We start from the raw sequence: 14,422 nt of genomic DNA on the forward strand, positions 1-14,422 counted from the left end.
TCAACTTTGACATCTCCAAAGGCTGCGACTTCCTCCTTATTCTTGTTTCTGATGGAGTCGATAAAAACAGCATAGACAATTAATTGTGGACAGATTCGGAAGGCGTTGCAGGTCAGAGACTACGAATAACTGAAGCAGGTCGTCTACAAGATCTTAGCGTCTTCTAAGAACGACGACCAAACGCTGCTCTTGGTCGAGTTGAAGGCAGTTGCTAGGCAACACGTTCATTCATCGCCTTAATTCACAACGTCTAGTTCGTACACGAATCCGAGCTTGTACCAATGAATTGCGTCTACTGTCTGTCAAACTCTACACACCAGGATACGGTCAGAGTCGAGAACGATGTGAGATTGTCTCGAACTGTAGTTTGTAAATTCTCGCTTCCAAAGCTTGCGGGCGAAGGGGCAGATAAAAAACATGGGACTGTCAGCATTTCAAGAAGCCAGGATTATTTCTTTGACCCAGGGGATTTGTGAAAAGTTTAATATTTTCTTACTTCAAAAGAGCGCCATGACTTCGAGGCGGCAAAGAAGCGAGAAGCTTGTTCCTGACGTTAATACCGGGGTGACGGTACAACATTAGAGATCACGTTTGTCAGAAAGACAGCAAAGACTTTTTCCCCAAAACAAAAACTCCAAATACATCCGTGAAGAGAGCGCTCAATCGTCCCAATGCCGCCGCTGCTGCTGCTGCTAGCACAGGAAGCGTGGCGAGCCCTGGCACTAGAACCCAAAAACACTAAAACCATCTCCTCATTCACTATATCATTTGACCGCCTTTAGAATCGGTCTCAAACTTGCGTCAGAATTGGTATTCATGCCACACGCCTCAAAGACGGTCGATAAACCACCGTTTCATTGAAACGATCTGTGAGCTGGGGTGGCTCTATCTCGCACCATTTGTCCGTGTTCAGGTTGTAAACCACAACTGGAGCGTCGTCTGAGAAGCAGACAAGGTTGCCATCGGCGGCTGTCATCACTTGAAGCATATAATACTGACGTTTAGGATCCTTTATAGCGCAGGTTACACACACAGCAGAAACTGCAACCAAGCTTCCATTGTTCTCAACTGTCCACACGCCAAAACCATCTACTCCATCATCTCTGTCACAGGTAACCCCTGCATACACCCAGGCACTTGCAAAGTATTGCTGGCCATTGTACTCCCACAGCCTCGATGTGGACAAGCCTGGCTGCGGCAAAACACAGCACACACGGCTGTCGAATTCCCCTTTGCCAGCCTTGAATTGCCTTTCACAGCCTGTTGTGAACTTGAGGCTGCACACCACACTCCCAACACTCCACTCACAACGTCGGATGTCATACATGCGCAGGGTAGTGATGTCGTAGTAGAAGTCGTCCATTTCTGGAAATGTGGGTATAAGGTTCATGTTGCAGAGCTCTTCCCTCTTGGTCCTCACTTTGATGTAAGCTTGCGAGAAGTGCAGCATACCCAATGCCGACCACGCTTGAGTGGCTGAGTCGTATACGTAGCCAGTGTGCCCCGTTGCAGCAGCACAGTGAACGCCCAGCTTGAAGAAACCACTGGCATCGTCCACAAACATCGCAAAGTCCATGGTCGCTTCTTCTGCGTCCTTCCACTGCAGAGCTGGTATCTCCATCCACTCGCAGGTGAGTGGATTGCCCACCAGGAAATGGTACTTTGGACGTGCTTGTGGTGGCAAGCAGAAGGCGCATAGAAGGCCGCCAGCGGAAGCCTTGATTCTAGCAAAAGTATAGGGCTTCCGCAATGGGGGTAGCTTGAGCTCTCGCCTGTGGCCCGACTCTCCAAAGGCGTACAAGCACCAGCTCGTGTACTCGGAACCGGGGACGCTTGTCAGGATCTGGGGTGTCTCTTTGACACCAGCGTTGCGGCACCACAGGTGGCGAAAGGTGTGTGAGTTGATGATGGAGTTCCATGACTTGCAAACGACCAAGCAATTCGATAGTGTGGCCAGGTCCACAAAGCTCAAAATCATCTCCAAAGTATCATCCTGGGTGATGGACTCGATCCTCTTGTTTGAGCGCTTCATTCGTTGGCTTCAACCCTAAACCTTAAAGATAATATTAATTTCAACGACCCTTTAATCCTTTTTGCTAGACTAAAGGATATTCCTTTGTTTTTCGTGCCCTAATGGCGATGGCGGTCTTTCTGGCGCTGTGCGTGTTCGCGATTGGGTTCTTCGCGGCCAGGTGAGCGATTTCGGATCTCACAGCTCCTTTTCTGCTGGCTGATGCGATCTAGCGCAGGGGCGAGGAGAGATATGTGATTGACGGGACGATCAGATTGCAAGGTATGATGGATTCGTCCTCTCTTCGTTTCGATTTGCTAGTTTTGCTCTTCTTATTCGCTAGATCTTCAATTGAAGCCTGCCAGTGTCAAGCTCTTGCTGAATGGAGGGGAGAAAATCACTTTCCCACTCAAGAATGGCTATTTCGCTTTGTAAGTAGCTTGTTAGTTTTATTTCATTCTTTCTATGCTTGTGTGATGTCTTATTCGAAAAACATGGTTTCGTTTATTTAGTCAAGGGATTCCGGCAGGCACACATCTGATCGAAGTCTCTGCGCCTGGATTTTTTTTTTCACCGGTACATTTACAGTCGAGTCTCGAAATTTTTTTCCTTTACAAATTCTTTCTTCGTGCAGCTCCGGGTTGACGTGAGTGCAAGACTGCACGGGCAAGTGAGAGCAAGTCGGTCGAGACCGGAAGAGTTCTCTCCGGTAACTTGGTGCTCGAGCCAATGAGACAGGAGCAATACTTCGAGGTGATCATCCTCTCTTGCTGTTGCTGTTCAAGATACATAAGTTTGTTTCGTTTCAGAAGCGTGAGCCGTTTTCAGTCCTCGGCTTGTTGAAGAGTCCCATGGGATTGATGGTGGCTTTTATGCTGATAGCCGTTGTCGTCCTTCCCAAACTTATGGACAACATAGGTAAGCAATTACGTTTCCCTTTTCCCTCCTTTCGTTGTAGTTGTTGGTTCCCTTTTTGTTCTTGATTTTCGCTTCTCCTCCTTTGGCTGAGTCGTGGTGCTCGCAGATCCGGAGGAAATGAAAAAGATACAGGAGGAAATGCGCAATCGCCCATCCCCGTCATTTTCAAATCTTTTACAAGGGGCCCGGAGCTAGCCATGTAGGAGAGCAAAGTCACAAGCTAGAAAAGGTTTGTGTCACATAGTTCTTACGAATTCAGACACTTGTTTGCAGCGAGAACTTGATTGATTGAAGGTAGCCACCTTAAAAGCGAGAATGAGTCTCGTTTATTCGATCTCGGCTTCACCAAACCAGTTGTCCGAGTTTGGTGTTTTGGTCGTAGCATTTAAACCGGACATGTGACCGCGCACCTCACTGCCGGAGAGCATATTCTTTTACAGGGCGGTGGTGCCTTGTTCGTCCTCTCGTCTCACACCGTCAGTGCGTTCTTTTTTTCTTCGTTTTTTCCTGCTCTCTTGTTCGTCTCACATCGTCTTCTTCTTGTTCTTCTTCTCTTCGCCTTCGGAGTTCTTCTCTTCTTCTTCCTTGTCTCTGTGTTTAGTTGGTCTTGTTCTTCGTTTTTGGTGGCTCTGCAGGGATGGAGGAGAGCAAGATACTGGGCTGCTGGCCATGGCAGCGGATGGGCACTTACAAGGTGAATACAAAAACCTTTTTTTTCTTCTATTTCTTCTTCTTCTTTCTTTTCTGGCTCCAGTCTTTTGCTGATTGCCTGGCCTTGTTGGTTTTCAATTTTCTTGTTTTGCAGTATCACTTGTTTCTACCGATATTCTTGAGCGCTGCTCATTCTCACTACTTGGGGACGAGCCCCCGCGACAATTGGTGTTTCCACATTCTCGTCATCGCTGCTCTTCGCTACGCGCTGTACCAGGCTTGGTCCAGCTTCGCTCGTCTACACGCCGTGGTGAAACACCATCAGATCATATCTTATGCTCTCACTTACGAGCAAGTCGATCGAGAATTTGACTGGTAACTTTCGTTCTCCCTTTTGTTTTTGTCCATCTCATGGCATTGTCTTTTCTCCTTTCAGCGACAATGGAATTATCCTGCACTCGTTGCTGGCTTACGCACTTGGACCCAATGACATCAGCGGGTTTTCCATTTGGAATCTTCGCGGTCTCGTCTACCTGATTGCTTTCCACGCCGGGGTCACCGAGTCTGCTTACTACTGGCTTCATCGGGCCTTCCACACGAAATCTTTGTTTCGTTCTTTTCATTCTTACCACCATGCTTCTACTGCACCCGAGCCAGCAACGGGTTAAGTACAGTCCGATTTTCTTCTTTGTTCTCTGAGCTGATTTTTCCGTGTGATTGACGTGCAGCTTTTACTCACACTTTCCTAGAGGCCCTTCTCCAGACGGTTTTGATGTCTGTACCCATTTTTGCGTCGTGTTTTCTAGGCGGAAGCTGTCTAGCTCTCTTCTACGTGTATCCCCTGGCTTTTGACTTCTTCAAATACTTGGGACATTTCAACTGCGAGATCGTACCTTTGTGGGCTTTTCAGAAGCTTCCGTTGCTCAAGTATCTGATTTACACACCATCGTAAGTTCTTTTTTCTTATAAGTACCTAGAATAAACTTGTTTGGTTTTTTCTTTTGATCGCAGCTACCATTCTCTTCACCATTTGGATCTCAAATCCAATTTTTGTTTATTCATGCCGCTGTACGATTATTTAGGTGGCACGCAACATCCAAACACTCACGCGTTTTACAGATCGATCAGGAAAGATGGTATGTACGCCTGGAAGTTTTTTGTCATTATCGTCACTACTTGCTTCCAGGACGAGAAGCTGTCCCGCAGTTCGTTTTCCTGGTCCATTGCATTGACATATTGTCCTCGCTGCACGTTGCTTTTAGTGGCCGGACCGCTTCGAGCGTCCCTTTTAGAGGCGAGTGGTACGCTTGGCTCGTTTTCCCAATCGGCTTAGTCTCCTGCTTCTGTGTATGGATATGGGGAAAAACTTTTGTGGCAACAAAGTATCTTCTCGACGGGCTACATGCACAGAGCTGGGTGGTTCCGAGATATGGATTCCATGTAAGCTAGACAGAAACTTTGTTGTGGGATTTCGCGTTTCTAACACTCTCTTGGATCAGTACTTCATTCCTGCTTGTGCTGCTGGCATCAACAGGCACATCGAACGAGCCATCCTGGACGCGGACGAGCTTGGCGTCAAAGTTATCAGCCTGGCTGCATTAAACAAGGTGAGCATCTAAATCTCCTGCGCTCTTGTTTTCTACTTCCCGTGCTTTCTGCAGAATGAATCGCTCAATGGTGGCGGCCTGCTGTTCGTGAAAAAGCACCCGAATCTCAAAGTCCGTGTTGTCCATGGGAACACACTCACAGCTGCGCTCGTCTTGCGGGAGCTCCCAGCCGAGACGAGCGAAGTCTTTCTGACCGGATCTACATCCAAGATCGGGCGCGCAATTGCGCTCTATCTCTGCAGGAGGAACGTCCGCATCATGGTACCATTGTACTTTCACACAGGTTTTTCTTGCTTTCTCACTCCAGGTTCTTTTCCAGATGCTTACCACTTCGAGAGAGCGATACCAGTCCATAGTGGACGAAGCTCCGGCGGACTGCCGACATAATCTTGTGCAGGTGACCAAGTACCAAGCCGGTCAGACGTGCAAGGTGACAGTTTCCCTTCGTTTTCCTCTTTTCAGATGAAGAAAGGCTTTTCTTTGTTCGTTTTTCCCGCAGACATGGATCGTTGGCAAATGGGCGACGAGCCAGGATCAGAGCTGGGCTCCGCATGGGAGCCACTTTCATCAATTTGTGGTACCTCCTGTTCACGAGTACAGGAAAGACTGCACGTATGGAAAGCTGGCAGGGATGAAGCTGCCACAGAGCGTAGAGGGCGTGCACAGTTGCGAGGTTGGTTGCTCGATGACATCTCCGCCGCTTTGATTCCTCACTTCTTTCTGTGTTGGTGGCTCCGCTGCGCTTTTTTGCAGTATACGTTTGACAGGGGGGTGGTTGCTGCGTGTCACGCCGGCGGTCTCGTTCATGCGCTGGAGAATTGGACGCATCACGAAGTTGGCAGCATTGACATCGATCACATTGATCTAGTGTGGGAAGCGGCACTTAAGCACGGGCTTGAGCCAGTCCTTTGAAAGTTCAGAGCAAACTAAAGGGAAAAGAAAAACAAAACGAAAAAGACATTTTTATAAAGAAGGAAACAAAAAAGAAAGAAATCTCAGTTTACTTGTACCGATCAGATTTTTCAGCGATCACTGAGAAAGAGGAGAGAATCATAGCGTAGACTAATTTACTTGTAGAAAGAAGCAGCATCCTTCAATCTTTTGAAGAAAAAATCATAATTTAAGACTATTAGTCTAACGCATCCTTTGCAGAAACATGTTGAGCCATCTCGAGCTTGCTCTTGAATTCCACCCCTTGCGATCCACCATCAGGCCTTCTATAACATGAACTAATTTCCAAACACACTCTGGAAATCCCTGGATCACCCAGACCTTTAGAGATTACATTGCTCCATTCCAAGTCCCTGTGAAACGAGCTCGGCTCCATGGAGAGCATCGAGTCCCAGCGAAGTATGCTTCACTGCTTGCACAAGTTTTTTCTTGCTGATTGCAATCTCCCAGCTAACCCACGCATCATGCACGACTAAGATTGACCACAGTTTGATTGCAATTTACCCCAAGAACAACTCCAAGAGAAAGCATTGTGCACTAAGCACACAAGACAAAATCCATTGCTTGTTGCTCCCTGAACTCACTTTGATGTCCTTTTTCTCGGTTTCCTTACCATATTACTTTATTTTTTCTCTTCAACCAAGCTACCTTTCTCCCAAACAATCTAGTTTGCTTTTGCTAGCTTTATTTTATTTCCACTCTCTAGTTCTTTTCCTTGCATTCACTACTAGGAAATCATGTTGCCCCTCTCATCAAGCATGTTATCCCTACTAGAATCTCTAGGATTTCTTATTTGCAAAAATCCTTCAATCCCTCAATTCTTGAATGTGATCATCTCCAAAGTATCATCTTGGTCTATCCTCTTGTTTGAGCGCTTCATGATCGCGAATCTAACTTTTAAAACTTATCTTTCTCAAAGGAGGACTGACCGTACAAGAAAACACTCAGCTTTGGACAAGATTCCGTGTGAGTCTTGATAATGTAAGTGGCAGCACAAAACTTGCATATAATTTACACCTCTTGCCAATAGAATCACTTCCTCGGTCCATCACTGGTTCTTCGAAACGAAGTGCATAGATGGAAACCAGACTTCAAGACCAGTTAAGAAGCGAGGGGCCTGATTTCGAAAGCAGCTCTTTGGCAGCGTCTTTCCCCATGGCCACCATCTCGTCAAGATTGTATTGCCCACTCCGAGTTGTCTCCAGCACTGAGTTTCAACCAGTTACAAAGGATGATCTTTGCACAAAAAGCAAAAGCAAACCTTGGGTGCCGTCAGGTGATGCAACGAGTCCCCGGAACTTGCACTCGTCCGTGAGCTTGTCCCTGTGTGCGTATCCAGCAATTGGAGTCCGGCATGAGCCGTCGAGCATTTCCAGAAAGGCTCTCTCGCACGAAACGGCCAGTCTCGTCTCTTCGTGGTTGAGAGAAGCCAGATATCTCTCCTGCATCGACAGACAAAACAGAGTCACACTCGAGAGAAAACAAAGAAGCGAATACCATTTTCTCATCGCCTTGTCTGCAAGCAATTCCAATGGCTCCCTGCGCAATGGCCGGAAGCATCTCGTCCATGGGAAGCACACCAGTGACGTGCTCCGTCATGTTCAAGCGCTTGAGGCCAGCCAATGCCAAGAGCGTCGCAGTCACGATTCCCTCTTGGAGCTTCTTAAGCCGGGTTTGGACGTTGCCTCTAAAGTTCGTGTCAACCTGGGTGGAAAGTCAAATCCCATTTTGATCAGGCACAAAAAACAATAGGACAGAATCGGGATCAAACCATCTTGGCATCAAGCACGAAAGAAGAAAAGATAAAGCAAAGGTAATACAAACAAACAAGCAAAGGAAGAAAGAAAGAAAAACAAGCACGAGAACAGCTATCTCACCTGGAGATGAGGATACCTCTTGAGAATTTGCGACTTTCTTCGCAGCGATGCAGTCCCGACGACGCTTCCCGGCGGCAATTCAGCCAGCGACTTTGCTTTGAGACTGATGAAAGCATCTCTAGCGTCCTCCCTTCGCAGGTTGCAAGGAAGAATGGTCCCTTGCGGGAGATACGTCGGCACATCCTTCATCGAGTGAACCGCAATGTCGATCCTGTTGTCGAGCAGCGCATCGTCAATCTCTTTGGTGAAGAGTCCCTTCCCACCAATGTCCGCGAGTGGCTGGTTGAGAATCTTATCCCCGGTCGTCTTGATAATCACGATTTCCAGCGCGCCATCCTCGGCGAGCTCCGGATGCGCGCCCTTGAGCAGATCTCGCGTCTGGTACGCCTGTGCCAGCGCCAGCGGGCTGCATTCGCAGGGATTTCCACAGCATTCCCCTCAGCGCACGGATCCGGAAGAGAGAAATCCACTGACTGACCTTCCGCGCGTTCCAATCCGGATGACCGCCACATCTGTGCTCGCCACCGCCGCCCTCACCGTAATCCCATGCCTGGCACCACTCTTCCTCCCCCTGGCGGCGCGATCGCCCTGCAAATCCAAGAGCAATGGCGGGCGCGCCACAGCGGCCATAGCTCGCGCTTAAGGGGATAAAATAAGGAAGGGGCTTTAGGGTTTAAAGGTTTAGGTTTATTGGTTTAGGTTAAGAACAGAATATTCCAGAGCATCTTACCTTGAAAGAGATCTCATGTATACGGAGGTACGCATCTCTGCCGGGGGAGGTCTCTCGTGCTCCTCTCGAGTTCTTGTCTAAAGCTTTGCTTCGCGGCAGAGAAGAATGCGAGGAGAGATCGCGCGGCGCGTCACTGCGGTGGTGGGCGTCGGGCCTGGCCTGGGCCTCTCAATCGCGCGGAGGTTTGCTCGCGAGGGCTACATCGTCGCCATTCTCTCCCGGAACCTAGGTCTGTGAATCCAATCGATTTGCGGCGCAGCGCCGCCGGGACGATGATCAGATCTGTGTCTGTGATCCAGAGAAGCTCATGAAATTGGCCGAGGAGATCGTGGAGAAGGAGGCCAAGGCGCAGGTCGCGGCGATTCGAATCGATTGCGCCGATGGCAAGTCCGTCAAGGAGGCATTCGAGGCCGTCCACTCGCTCGGCGCGGTGGAGAGTTTGGTAAGAACAGTGTGACGTATCCATCCTCGCAACCGATCCAGCAGCTTTCCAAGAATTCTTTCGCTAGACTTGATTGATTTTGATGGATACTTTTCTTGCGTGTTCTTCCTCCCAGGTCTTTAATACCAACACTCCATTTCCATGGCCGCCTCCCAAGTTCACGGACGTCAAGCCCGAGTCCTTCGAGCGATCCATCACGGTGCCAATCATGGGCGCGTTCTACTGTGCTCAACAGGTTCTTCTTTTTTATTTCTTTGATCGTCGTCTTCGCGAATCTTTCTTAAAGGGGCTAGCGCTCAAGATCCCCTTGTCGCGTTTGTAATGTAGGTGCTGCCAGGCATGGTCGAGCGAAGAAAAGGAAGCATTCTCTTCACTGGCGCCACTGCTTCGCTGCGAGGAAGCGCTGGTTTTGCAGAGCTTGGTATGGATCTTCTGCCTCTATCTTTGATATGATCCTAGATTTGATCTTGTAGCTTGCGGTAAGTTTGGCCTGCGAGCTCTCGCGCAATGCCTGGCGAGAGAATACCAGCCGCAGGGGATTCACGTCGCTCACGTTGTCATCGATGGTATGATCGCTTCGTCGCAGAAGTAAGAAATCCTCCGCCCCGAAAGAAGGATTTGACGATTTCTCCAATTCTTCGTTTGAGCAGTGCCAATGATCAAACTGGGCTAAACCCAGATGCCGTCGCCGATAGCTTCTGGCAGCTGCATTGCCAAGACAAGAGCGCGTGGACCATGGAACTGGATTTGCGACCCTTCTTCGAGAAATTCTAGAGACATCCCTGTACAGTTTGTGTGTTTTATAGGAGCTCCCCTGTTTTAGGGTTCTTGGAGATTTTGATCTCTCTTGCGTGTGAGTGTTAGGGTTTTTGGGCGGGGCAATGGGAGTTCCCGCATTCTACAAATGGCTGGCCGACAAGTACCCGCTCATCATCGTGGACGCCATCGAGGAGGAAGCTCAGCAGATCGGCGATGTCGAGGTTCCGGTGGATCTCACCAAGCCAAATCCGAATGGCGTCGAGTATGACAATCTCTATCTCGACATGAACGGGATTATCCACCCCTGCTTCCATCCGGAGGATCGGGTAAGCGCGATTTCGATTTCCTGCCTTGTCTAGGTCAGCTCAGCGATGGATTAGAATGAAAATATTCTCTTTGCTTTGCAGCCGTCGCCGTCTACGTTCGATGAGGTCTTCCAGTGTATCTTTGATTACATTGATAGGCTCTTCGCGATCGTTCGTCCCAGGAAATTGCTCTACATGGCCATCGGTATAGTCTTAGCTCCCTTGTTCCTTGTTTTTCCTTGTCCTTTCGTTGTTCATTGGGTTGAATCAGACGGTGTTGCTCCCAGAGCTAAAATGAACCAGCAACGCTCTCGGCGATTTCGTACTGCCAAGGAAAACGCAGACAAAGTAAGCTCTCCCTCTGTGGTTGTTTTCTTCTCTTGTTCATAGTTTGAGCTTGGAATTCGTGTCAGGCAGCCGAGGAAGAGAGGCTAAGGCTCGAGTTTGAATCCGAGGGACGTAAAATTCCTCCCTCTGATAAGAGTGAAGCTTACGACTCCAACGTTATCACACCGGGAACGCCTTTCATGGCTAGCTTGGCTGTGGCCTTGCAGTACTATACGCACCTTCGGCTTAACAACGATCCTGCATGGCAAAACGTGAAGGTATGTGTTTTCGCTCTCTTCTGAAAAAATCCAATGTTTACATCATTGTTGGTTTCAAACCAGGTTATTCTCTCGGATGCAAATGTTCCTGGAGAAGGAGAGCACAAGATTATGTCCTACATACGGCTTCAAAGGAATTTGCCCGGTTTTGACCCGAACACACGCCATTGTCTATATGGACTGGTAGAGCTATCAATGATCGTATTTATCCTTATATCTGTTTGAAACTTTCCAGGATGCGGACTTGATCATGCTTGCGTTGGCGACTCATGAGCTACATTTCTCAATTCTTAGGGAGGTAAGTTTTTATTCCCATTCTGTTCCAAGGACGTAAGATATCATGTTTTAAAGCACAGACTTCTTCATGTTCAGGTTGTCTTTCAAGCAGGCCAGCAGGATAAGTGTTTCATTTGTGGGCAAGTAGGACACATGGCTGCCAACTGTGAGGGAAAGGCAAAACGGAAACTTGGAGATGGGGAAGATCCTGAACCGGTAGTAAAGAAGCCTTATCAGGTATTGTTTTTCCTTCAAGTCGTTTTATACTGAATACTTACTGCAGTTTCTTCAAATCTGGACGCTGCGTGAATATTTGGAGTACGACCTTCAAATTCCCGGATTTCAACCCGATTTTGAACGCATTGTCGACGATTTTGTGTTCATGTGCTTCTTCGTAGGGAATGACTTTCTTCCTCACATGCCAACTCTTGAAATTCGAGAGGTAAGTGCTGCTGGATTTGGAGTCCGATATTAAACGGTTTGTACAGGGAGCAATCACTCTGTTGATGAGTATCTATAGAAGGGAGTTCACGCGGATGGGAGGCTACCTCACTGATGCCGGCGATGTGAGTTGTTTCGGTCGTGTGTTTTGTAGATTTACACTTTTTTTCTTATTCATCAGGTGAATCTTTCTAGAGTTGAGTATTTCATTCAAAAAATTGGAGCGAATGAAGACACAATCTTTCAAAAGCGCGCGCGTATACATCAAGTATGGTTGTCTTTGTTCTGAGCTTAAACTTAAATTTCTCCTTGCAGCGGCAAGCGGACCGGCAAAAGCAAAGAAGGCGTGGGGATGATGCGGAGCCGGGTGTGCGGCCGGATTTAGTAGCTATAACCGGCAACAGAGGTTCACGTCTAGCAACTGCGCCCGCACCCTCTCCTTTTCAATCACGCGATGACAAGCTTCGGAGTAACCATCGAGCTGCACAAAATCTCAAAGCCTCAATGTCAGGATCTAGGAAAGACTCGGACACAAGTTCACCGGGATTCAGGGGTGCAAGTTCCAGTCAAGGTAGTCCACCGCTCAAACGCTTGCGAGTAGATGAGACGACAGCGATTGCCACCAAGGAGGATGATATGCAAGAAAATGCAGAGGAGCTGAAGCTTAAAGTCAAGAATGCTCTTCGGGAAAAATCAGACCAGCTGGTTAACCAAGTAGTTGACACGGTAAGACTTCTTTTGTGTTTCTTTTTTCCTTACTGTTGTCTTCCAGGTAAAACTAGGCGAAGCCGGATGGAAAGAAAGATACTATGCAGACAAGTTCGAAGCTTATACACCTGAAGCAGTTGACGACGTTCGGAAAGGAGTGGTATGATGATCACTTTACTCTGCTGTGCCTGTAATATTTCTTGTTTTGTTTTCAGGTGCAAAAATATATTGAAGGCTTGTGCTGGGTTCTCCAGTATTACTACCAAGGCGTGTGCTCTTGGACATGGTACGCTGATGCTTTTCATATTTTTCTTTTTTACCTTTTCATTGGGCAATCCCTTTTATTGCAGGTTCTACCCTTACCATTACGCTCCTTTCGCGTCCGACTTGAAGGATCTGTCTACAATCAGAATAGCGTTTCTGTTGGGGGAGCCTTTTAAACCATTTGATCAGCTGATGGGCGTTTTGCCAGCGGCAAGGTTAATCTTTTCACTTTTGATGCGCATCTGCATTTGTAAAAATTTTGTTCCTTTACAGCTCGGAAGCCTTACCGGAGCACTACAGGCCACTTATGAGCGACGAGGAATCGCCTATAATCGACTTTTATCCAAATGGTAGCTAAACTATTTTGTAAGTTCTCGCTAACTGTCAAGCTTTGCAGATTTTGTGATCGACATGAATGGCAAGCGAGCAGCATGGCAGGTGAATAGTTGTTCTTGTGTTGCTGGAATTATTTTTGTTAAACTGTGGGGATTGCAGGGTGTCGCGAAGCTACCTTTTATTGATGAAGACAGGCTCCTTACCGAGACAAGGAAAGTCGAACCGACTTTAACTGTGAGTCAAGATATTGCTGATCGTTGTAGAAGCTAATCGTGTGCCTGCAGGAGGCCGAAGCCCGCCGTAACAGTACGCTGGAGGAAATACTCTTCGTTTCTTGCAGTCATACTCTGGCGCCCTTTGTATTCTCATTCTACGATCAATATGGACACTTGTCTGGTCCTGAGCGCAGTCAAGCCCGAGAAGCAATTGATCCTGGTGCCAGGTCGTGGTCGCTAATTTATTTTAACAGCAGCTAACATGTTATCCTGGTGGTGTTACAGCGATGGGATGAACGGCTTCTTTGGTCTTTGTAACGGGGATGCCTGCCCGCCAATGTTCACCTCTCCTGTTGCGGAAATGCCCAATATAACTGACAACCAAGTCTTGTAAGTGATTGCTAGCGTTCTCTGGAATGATTGGACTAACTTTTACTTGACAGGTCTGCTATATATCACTTGCCTGCGTATCACAAGCACGTTACGAGACCACCTCCAGGAGCAATCCCTCCAAAACAGGTTTTGTGAAAATGCTTGAGCTAGATTTTCTGCTAACTTGACTCTTCCGTGTGATTTTTAAAGAGTGTGACGGAGCAAGACATAAAAACTGAAACCTTGTGGCACGAAGACCATGGGAGAAGGAACAACTACCATGACAGGTATCAAAACAACTAGATGAAAACCACTTGGGACTGAACTGTGCTATCTTCCAGGCCTGCTCCTCCAGGATCCATCTCAGGGCAATCCCTTGGAGACGCCGCTCGTCGACTGGTCGTGAACTCACTGCCACAGCGAGGAGGGCCGACGCAACAACATCACCACCATCACCATCAGCAGCAACACCATCAGCAGAACCAACATCAGTTCCAAGCTAATTCGTATCAGCAGAACAACAGGTACAACAACAGATACACTTACAACCTCCAATCGCAGCAGCATCAGCAACAACAGCAGCAGCCGCAGCAGCCACAGCAGCAAGGATTGCATCATCAGTCCTATCCTCAGCTCCAACTCCAGCAGCACCAGATCCAGCAGCAGCAAGTTCAGCAGCAGCAGCAGCAGTACAACCAGCAATTCCAGCAGCAGCAGCACTACTTCCAGCAGCAGCAGCATGGAGCAGCAGTGAATGGCTTTTACGCTGCTCATCAGCAGCAGCAGCAGCGTTTCAGCAACAGCAGTGCTAATCCTTTCGCCGCCATTGATGGAAGGCAACGAAGGAACCAACAGCAAAGAAGACACTAGAACAAACGCTTGTGTTGTAAAACATTAAAGGCTAGAAGCATTAGGGTTCTTGGGCAAAAACCTAATTAGGTTATTGTGAGTTTG

The 14,422-nt window shown here is 48.0% G+C and overlaps 4 protein-coding genes and 1 pseudogene across 7 annotated transcripts; 4 read left to right on the forward strand and 1 right to left on the reverse strand.

Moving 5' to 3' along the window:
- The first annotated feature begins 2,120 nt into the window (after positions 1-2,120).
- On the forward strand, positions 2,121-3,242 carry LOC9629686 (annotated as a pseudogene).
- A 115-nt stretch (positions 3,243-3,357) lies between these two features.
- LOC9656914 (protein ECERIFERUM 3) lies at positions 3,358-6,306 on the forward strand. The gene is made up of 11 exons (XM_002961378.2): positions 3,358-3,623; positions 3,735-3,955; positions 4,017-4,243; positions 4,309-4,528; positions 4,592-4,716; positions 4,767-5,020; positions 5,080-5,187; positions 5,242-5,448; positions 5,507-5,617; positions 5,687-5,860; positions 5,941-6,306. Exons 1-11 carry the CDS (start codon positions 3,567-3,569, stop codon positions 6,097-6,099), a joined length of 1,863 nt encoding a protein of 620 aa, XP_002961424.1. The 5' UTR covers positions 3,358-3,566; the 3' UTR covers positions 6,100-6,306.
- Positions 6,307-7,029: 723 nt separating this feature from the next.
- Positions 7,030-8,665, reverse strand: LOC9656915 (porphobilinogen deaminase, chloroplastic). Its single transcript, XM_002961842.2, has 5 exons — positions 8,494-8,665; positions 8,016-8,421; positions 7,636-7,842; positions 7,400-7,580; positions 7,030-7,345 (listed from the first exon to the last, which is right to left on the reverse strand). The coding sequence occupies exons 1-5, from the start codon at positions 8,643-8,645 to the stop codon at positions 7,230-7,232; spliced, it is 1,062 nt and encodes a 353-aa protein (XP_002961888.1). The 5' UTR covers positions 8,646-8,665; the 3' UTR covers positions 7,030-7,229.
- A 49-nt stretch (positions 8,666-8,714) lies between these two features.
- Positions 8,715-10,020, forward strand: LOC9629687 (very-long-chain 3-oxoacyl-CoA reductase). 2 transcript variants are annotated; one of them, XM_002961379.2, is made up of 7 exons: positions 8,715-8,772; positions 8,845-8,974; positions 9,045-9,187; positions 9,303-9,422; positions 9,515-9,608; positions 9,661-9,775; positions 9,838-10,020. In XM_002961379.2, the coding sequence occupies exons 1-7, from the start codon at positions 8,761-8,763 to the stop codon at positions 9,959-9,961; spliced, it is 738 nt and encodes a 245-aa protein (XP_002961425.1). In that variant the 5' UTR covers positions 8,715-8,760; the 3' UTR covers positions 9,962-10,020. The 2 variants fall into 2 exon arrangements, with proteins under 2 accessions (XP_002961425.1, XP_024535059.1); XM_024679291.1 differs by having other exon boundaries at positions 8,730-8,772; positions 8,850-8,974.
- Positions 10,021-10,025: 5 nt separating this feature from the next.
- Positions 10,026-14,411, forward strand: LOC112347802 (5'-3' exoribonuclease 3-like). Of its 3 annotated transcripts, none has more exons than XM_024679237.1 (22): positions 10,026-10,272; positions 10,354-10,456; positions 10,523-10,599; positions 10,665-10,856; positions 10,920-11,039; positions 11,092-11,154; positions 11,229-11,369; positions 11,416-11,574; positions 11,621-11,698; positions 11,755-11,841; positions 11,889-12,299; positions 12,346-12,441; positions 12,497-12,567; positions 12,632-12,760; positions 12,819-12,895; positions 12,943-12,983; positions 13,041-13,115; positions 13,166-13,326; positions 13,382-13,486; positions 13,540-13,615; positions 13,679-13,755; positions 13,810-14,411. In XM_024679237.1, exons 1-22 carry the CDS (start codon positions 10,069-10,071, stop codon positions 14,336-14,338), a joined length of 3,072 nt encoding a protein of 1,023 aa, XP_024535005.1. In that variant the 5' UTR covers positions 10,026-10,068; the 3' UTR covers positions 14,339-14,411. The 3 variants fall into 3 exon arrangements, with proteins under 3 accessions (XP_024535005.1, XP_024535012.1, XP_024535017.1); XM_024679244.1 differs by having other exon boundaries at positions 13,166-13,323; XM_024679249.1 differs by lacking the exon at positions 10,026-10,272 and having other exon boundaries at positions 10,364-10,456; positions 10,539-10,599.
- Positions 14,412-14,422: the final 11 nt, after the last annotated feature.

Source organism: Selaginella moellendorffii, unplaced genomic scaffold (assembly GCF_000143415.4).
Source record: "Selaginella moellendorffii unplaced genomic scaffold, v1.0 SELMOscaffold_1, whole genome shotgun sequence".
Lineage (NCBI taxonomy): Eukaryota > Viridiplantae > Streptophyta > Lycopodiopsida > Selaginellales > Selaginellaceae > Selaginella > Selaginella moellendorffii.

Excerpts from the sequence above, each read along its gene's own strand:
- LOC9656914 (XM_002961378.2), top strand. The coding sequence starts at position 3,567 with ATGGAGGAGAGCAAGATACTGGGCTGCTGGCCATGGCAGCGGATGGGC. Across the intron at positions 4,244-4,308 it reads TGCACCCGAGCCAGCAACGG|CTTTTACTCACACTTTCCTA; the intron begins GTTAAGTACAGT and ends ATTGACGTGCAG. Across the intron at positions 5,188-5,241 it reads GCCTGGCTGCATTAAACAAG|AATGAATCGCTCAATGGTGG; the intron begins GTGAGCATCTAA and ends TGCTTTCTGCAG.
- LOC9656915 (XM_002961842.2), bottom strand. The coding sequence starts at position 8,645 with ATGGCCGCTGTGGCGCGCCCGCCATTGCTCTTGGATTTGCAGGGCGAT. Across the intron at positions 7,581-7,635 it reads GACAAGGCGATGAGAAAATG|GAGAGATATCTGGCTTCTCT; the intron begins GTATTCGCTTCT and ends CTGTCGATGCAG. Across the intron at positions 7,346-7,399 it reads ATCACCTGACGGCACCCAAG|TGCTGGAGACAACTCGGAGT; the intron begins GTTTGCTTTTGC and ends GTTGAAACTCAG.
- LOC9629687 (XM_002961379.2), top strand. Across the intron at positions 9,423-9,514 it reads CGTTCTACTGTGCTCAACAG|GTGCTGCCAGGCATGGTCGA; the intron begins GTTCTTCTTTTT and ends TTTGTAATGTAG. Across the intron at positions 9,776-9,837 it reads ATGATCGCTTCGTCGCAGAA|TGCCAATGATCAAACTGGGC; the intron begins GTAAGAAATCCT and ends TCGTTTGAGCAG.
- LOC112347802 (XM_024679237.1), top strand. The coding sequence starts at position 10,069 with ATGGGAGTTCCCGCATTCTACAAATGGCTGGCCGACAAGTACCCGCTC. Across the intron at positions 10,273-10,353 it reads GCTTCCATCCGGAGGATCGG|CCGTCGCCGTCTACGTTCGA; the intron begins GTAAGCGCGATT and ends TTTGCTTTGCAG. Across the intron at positions 13,616-13,678 it reads GAGCAATCCCTCCAAAACAG|AGTGTGACGGAGCAAGACAT; the intron begins GTTTTGTGAAAA and ends TGATTTTTAAAG.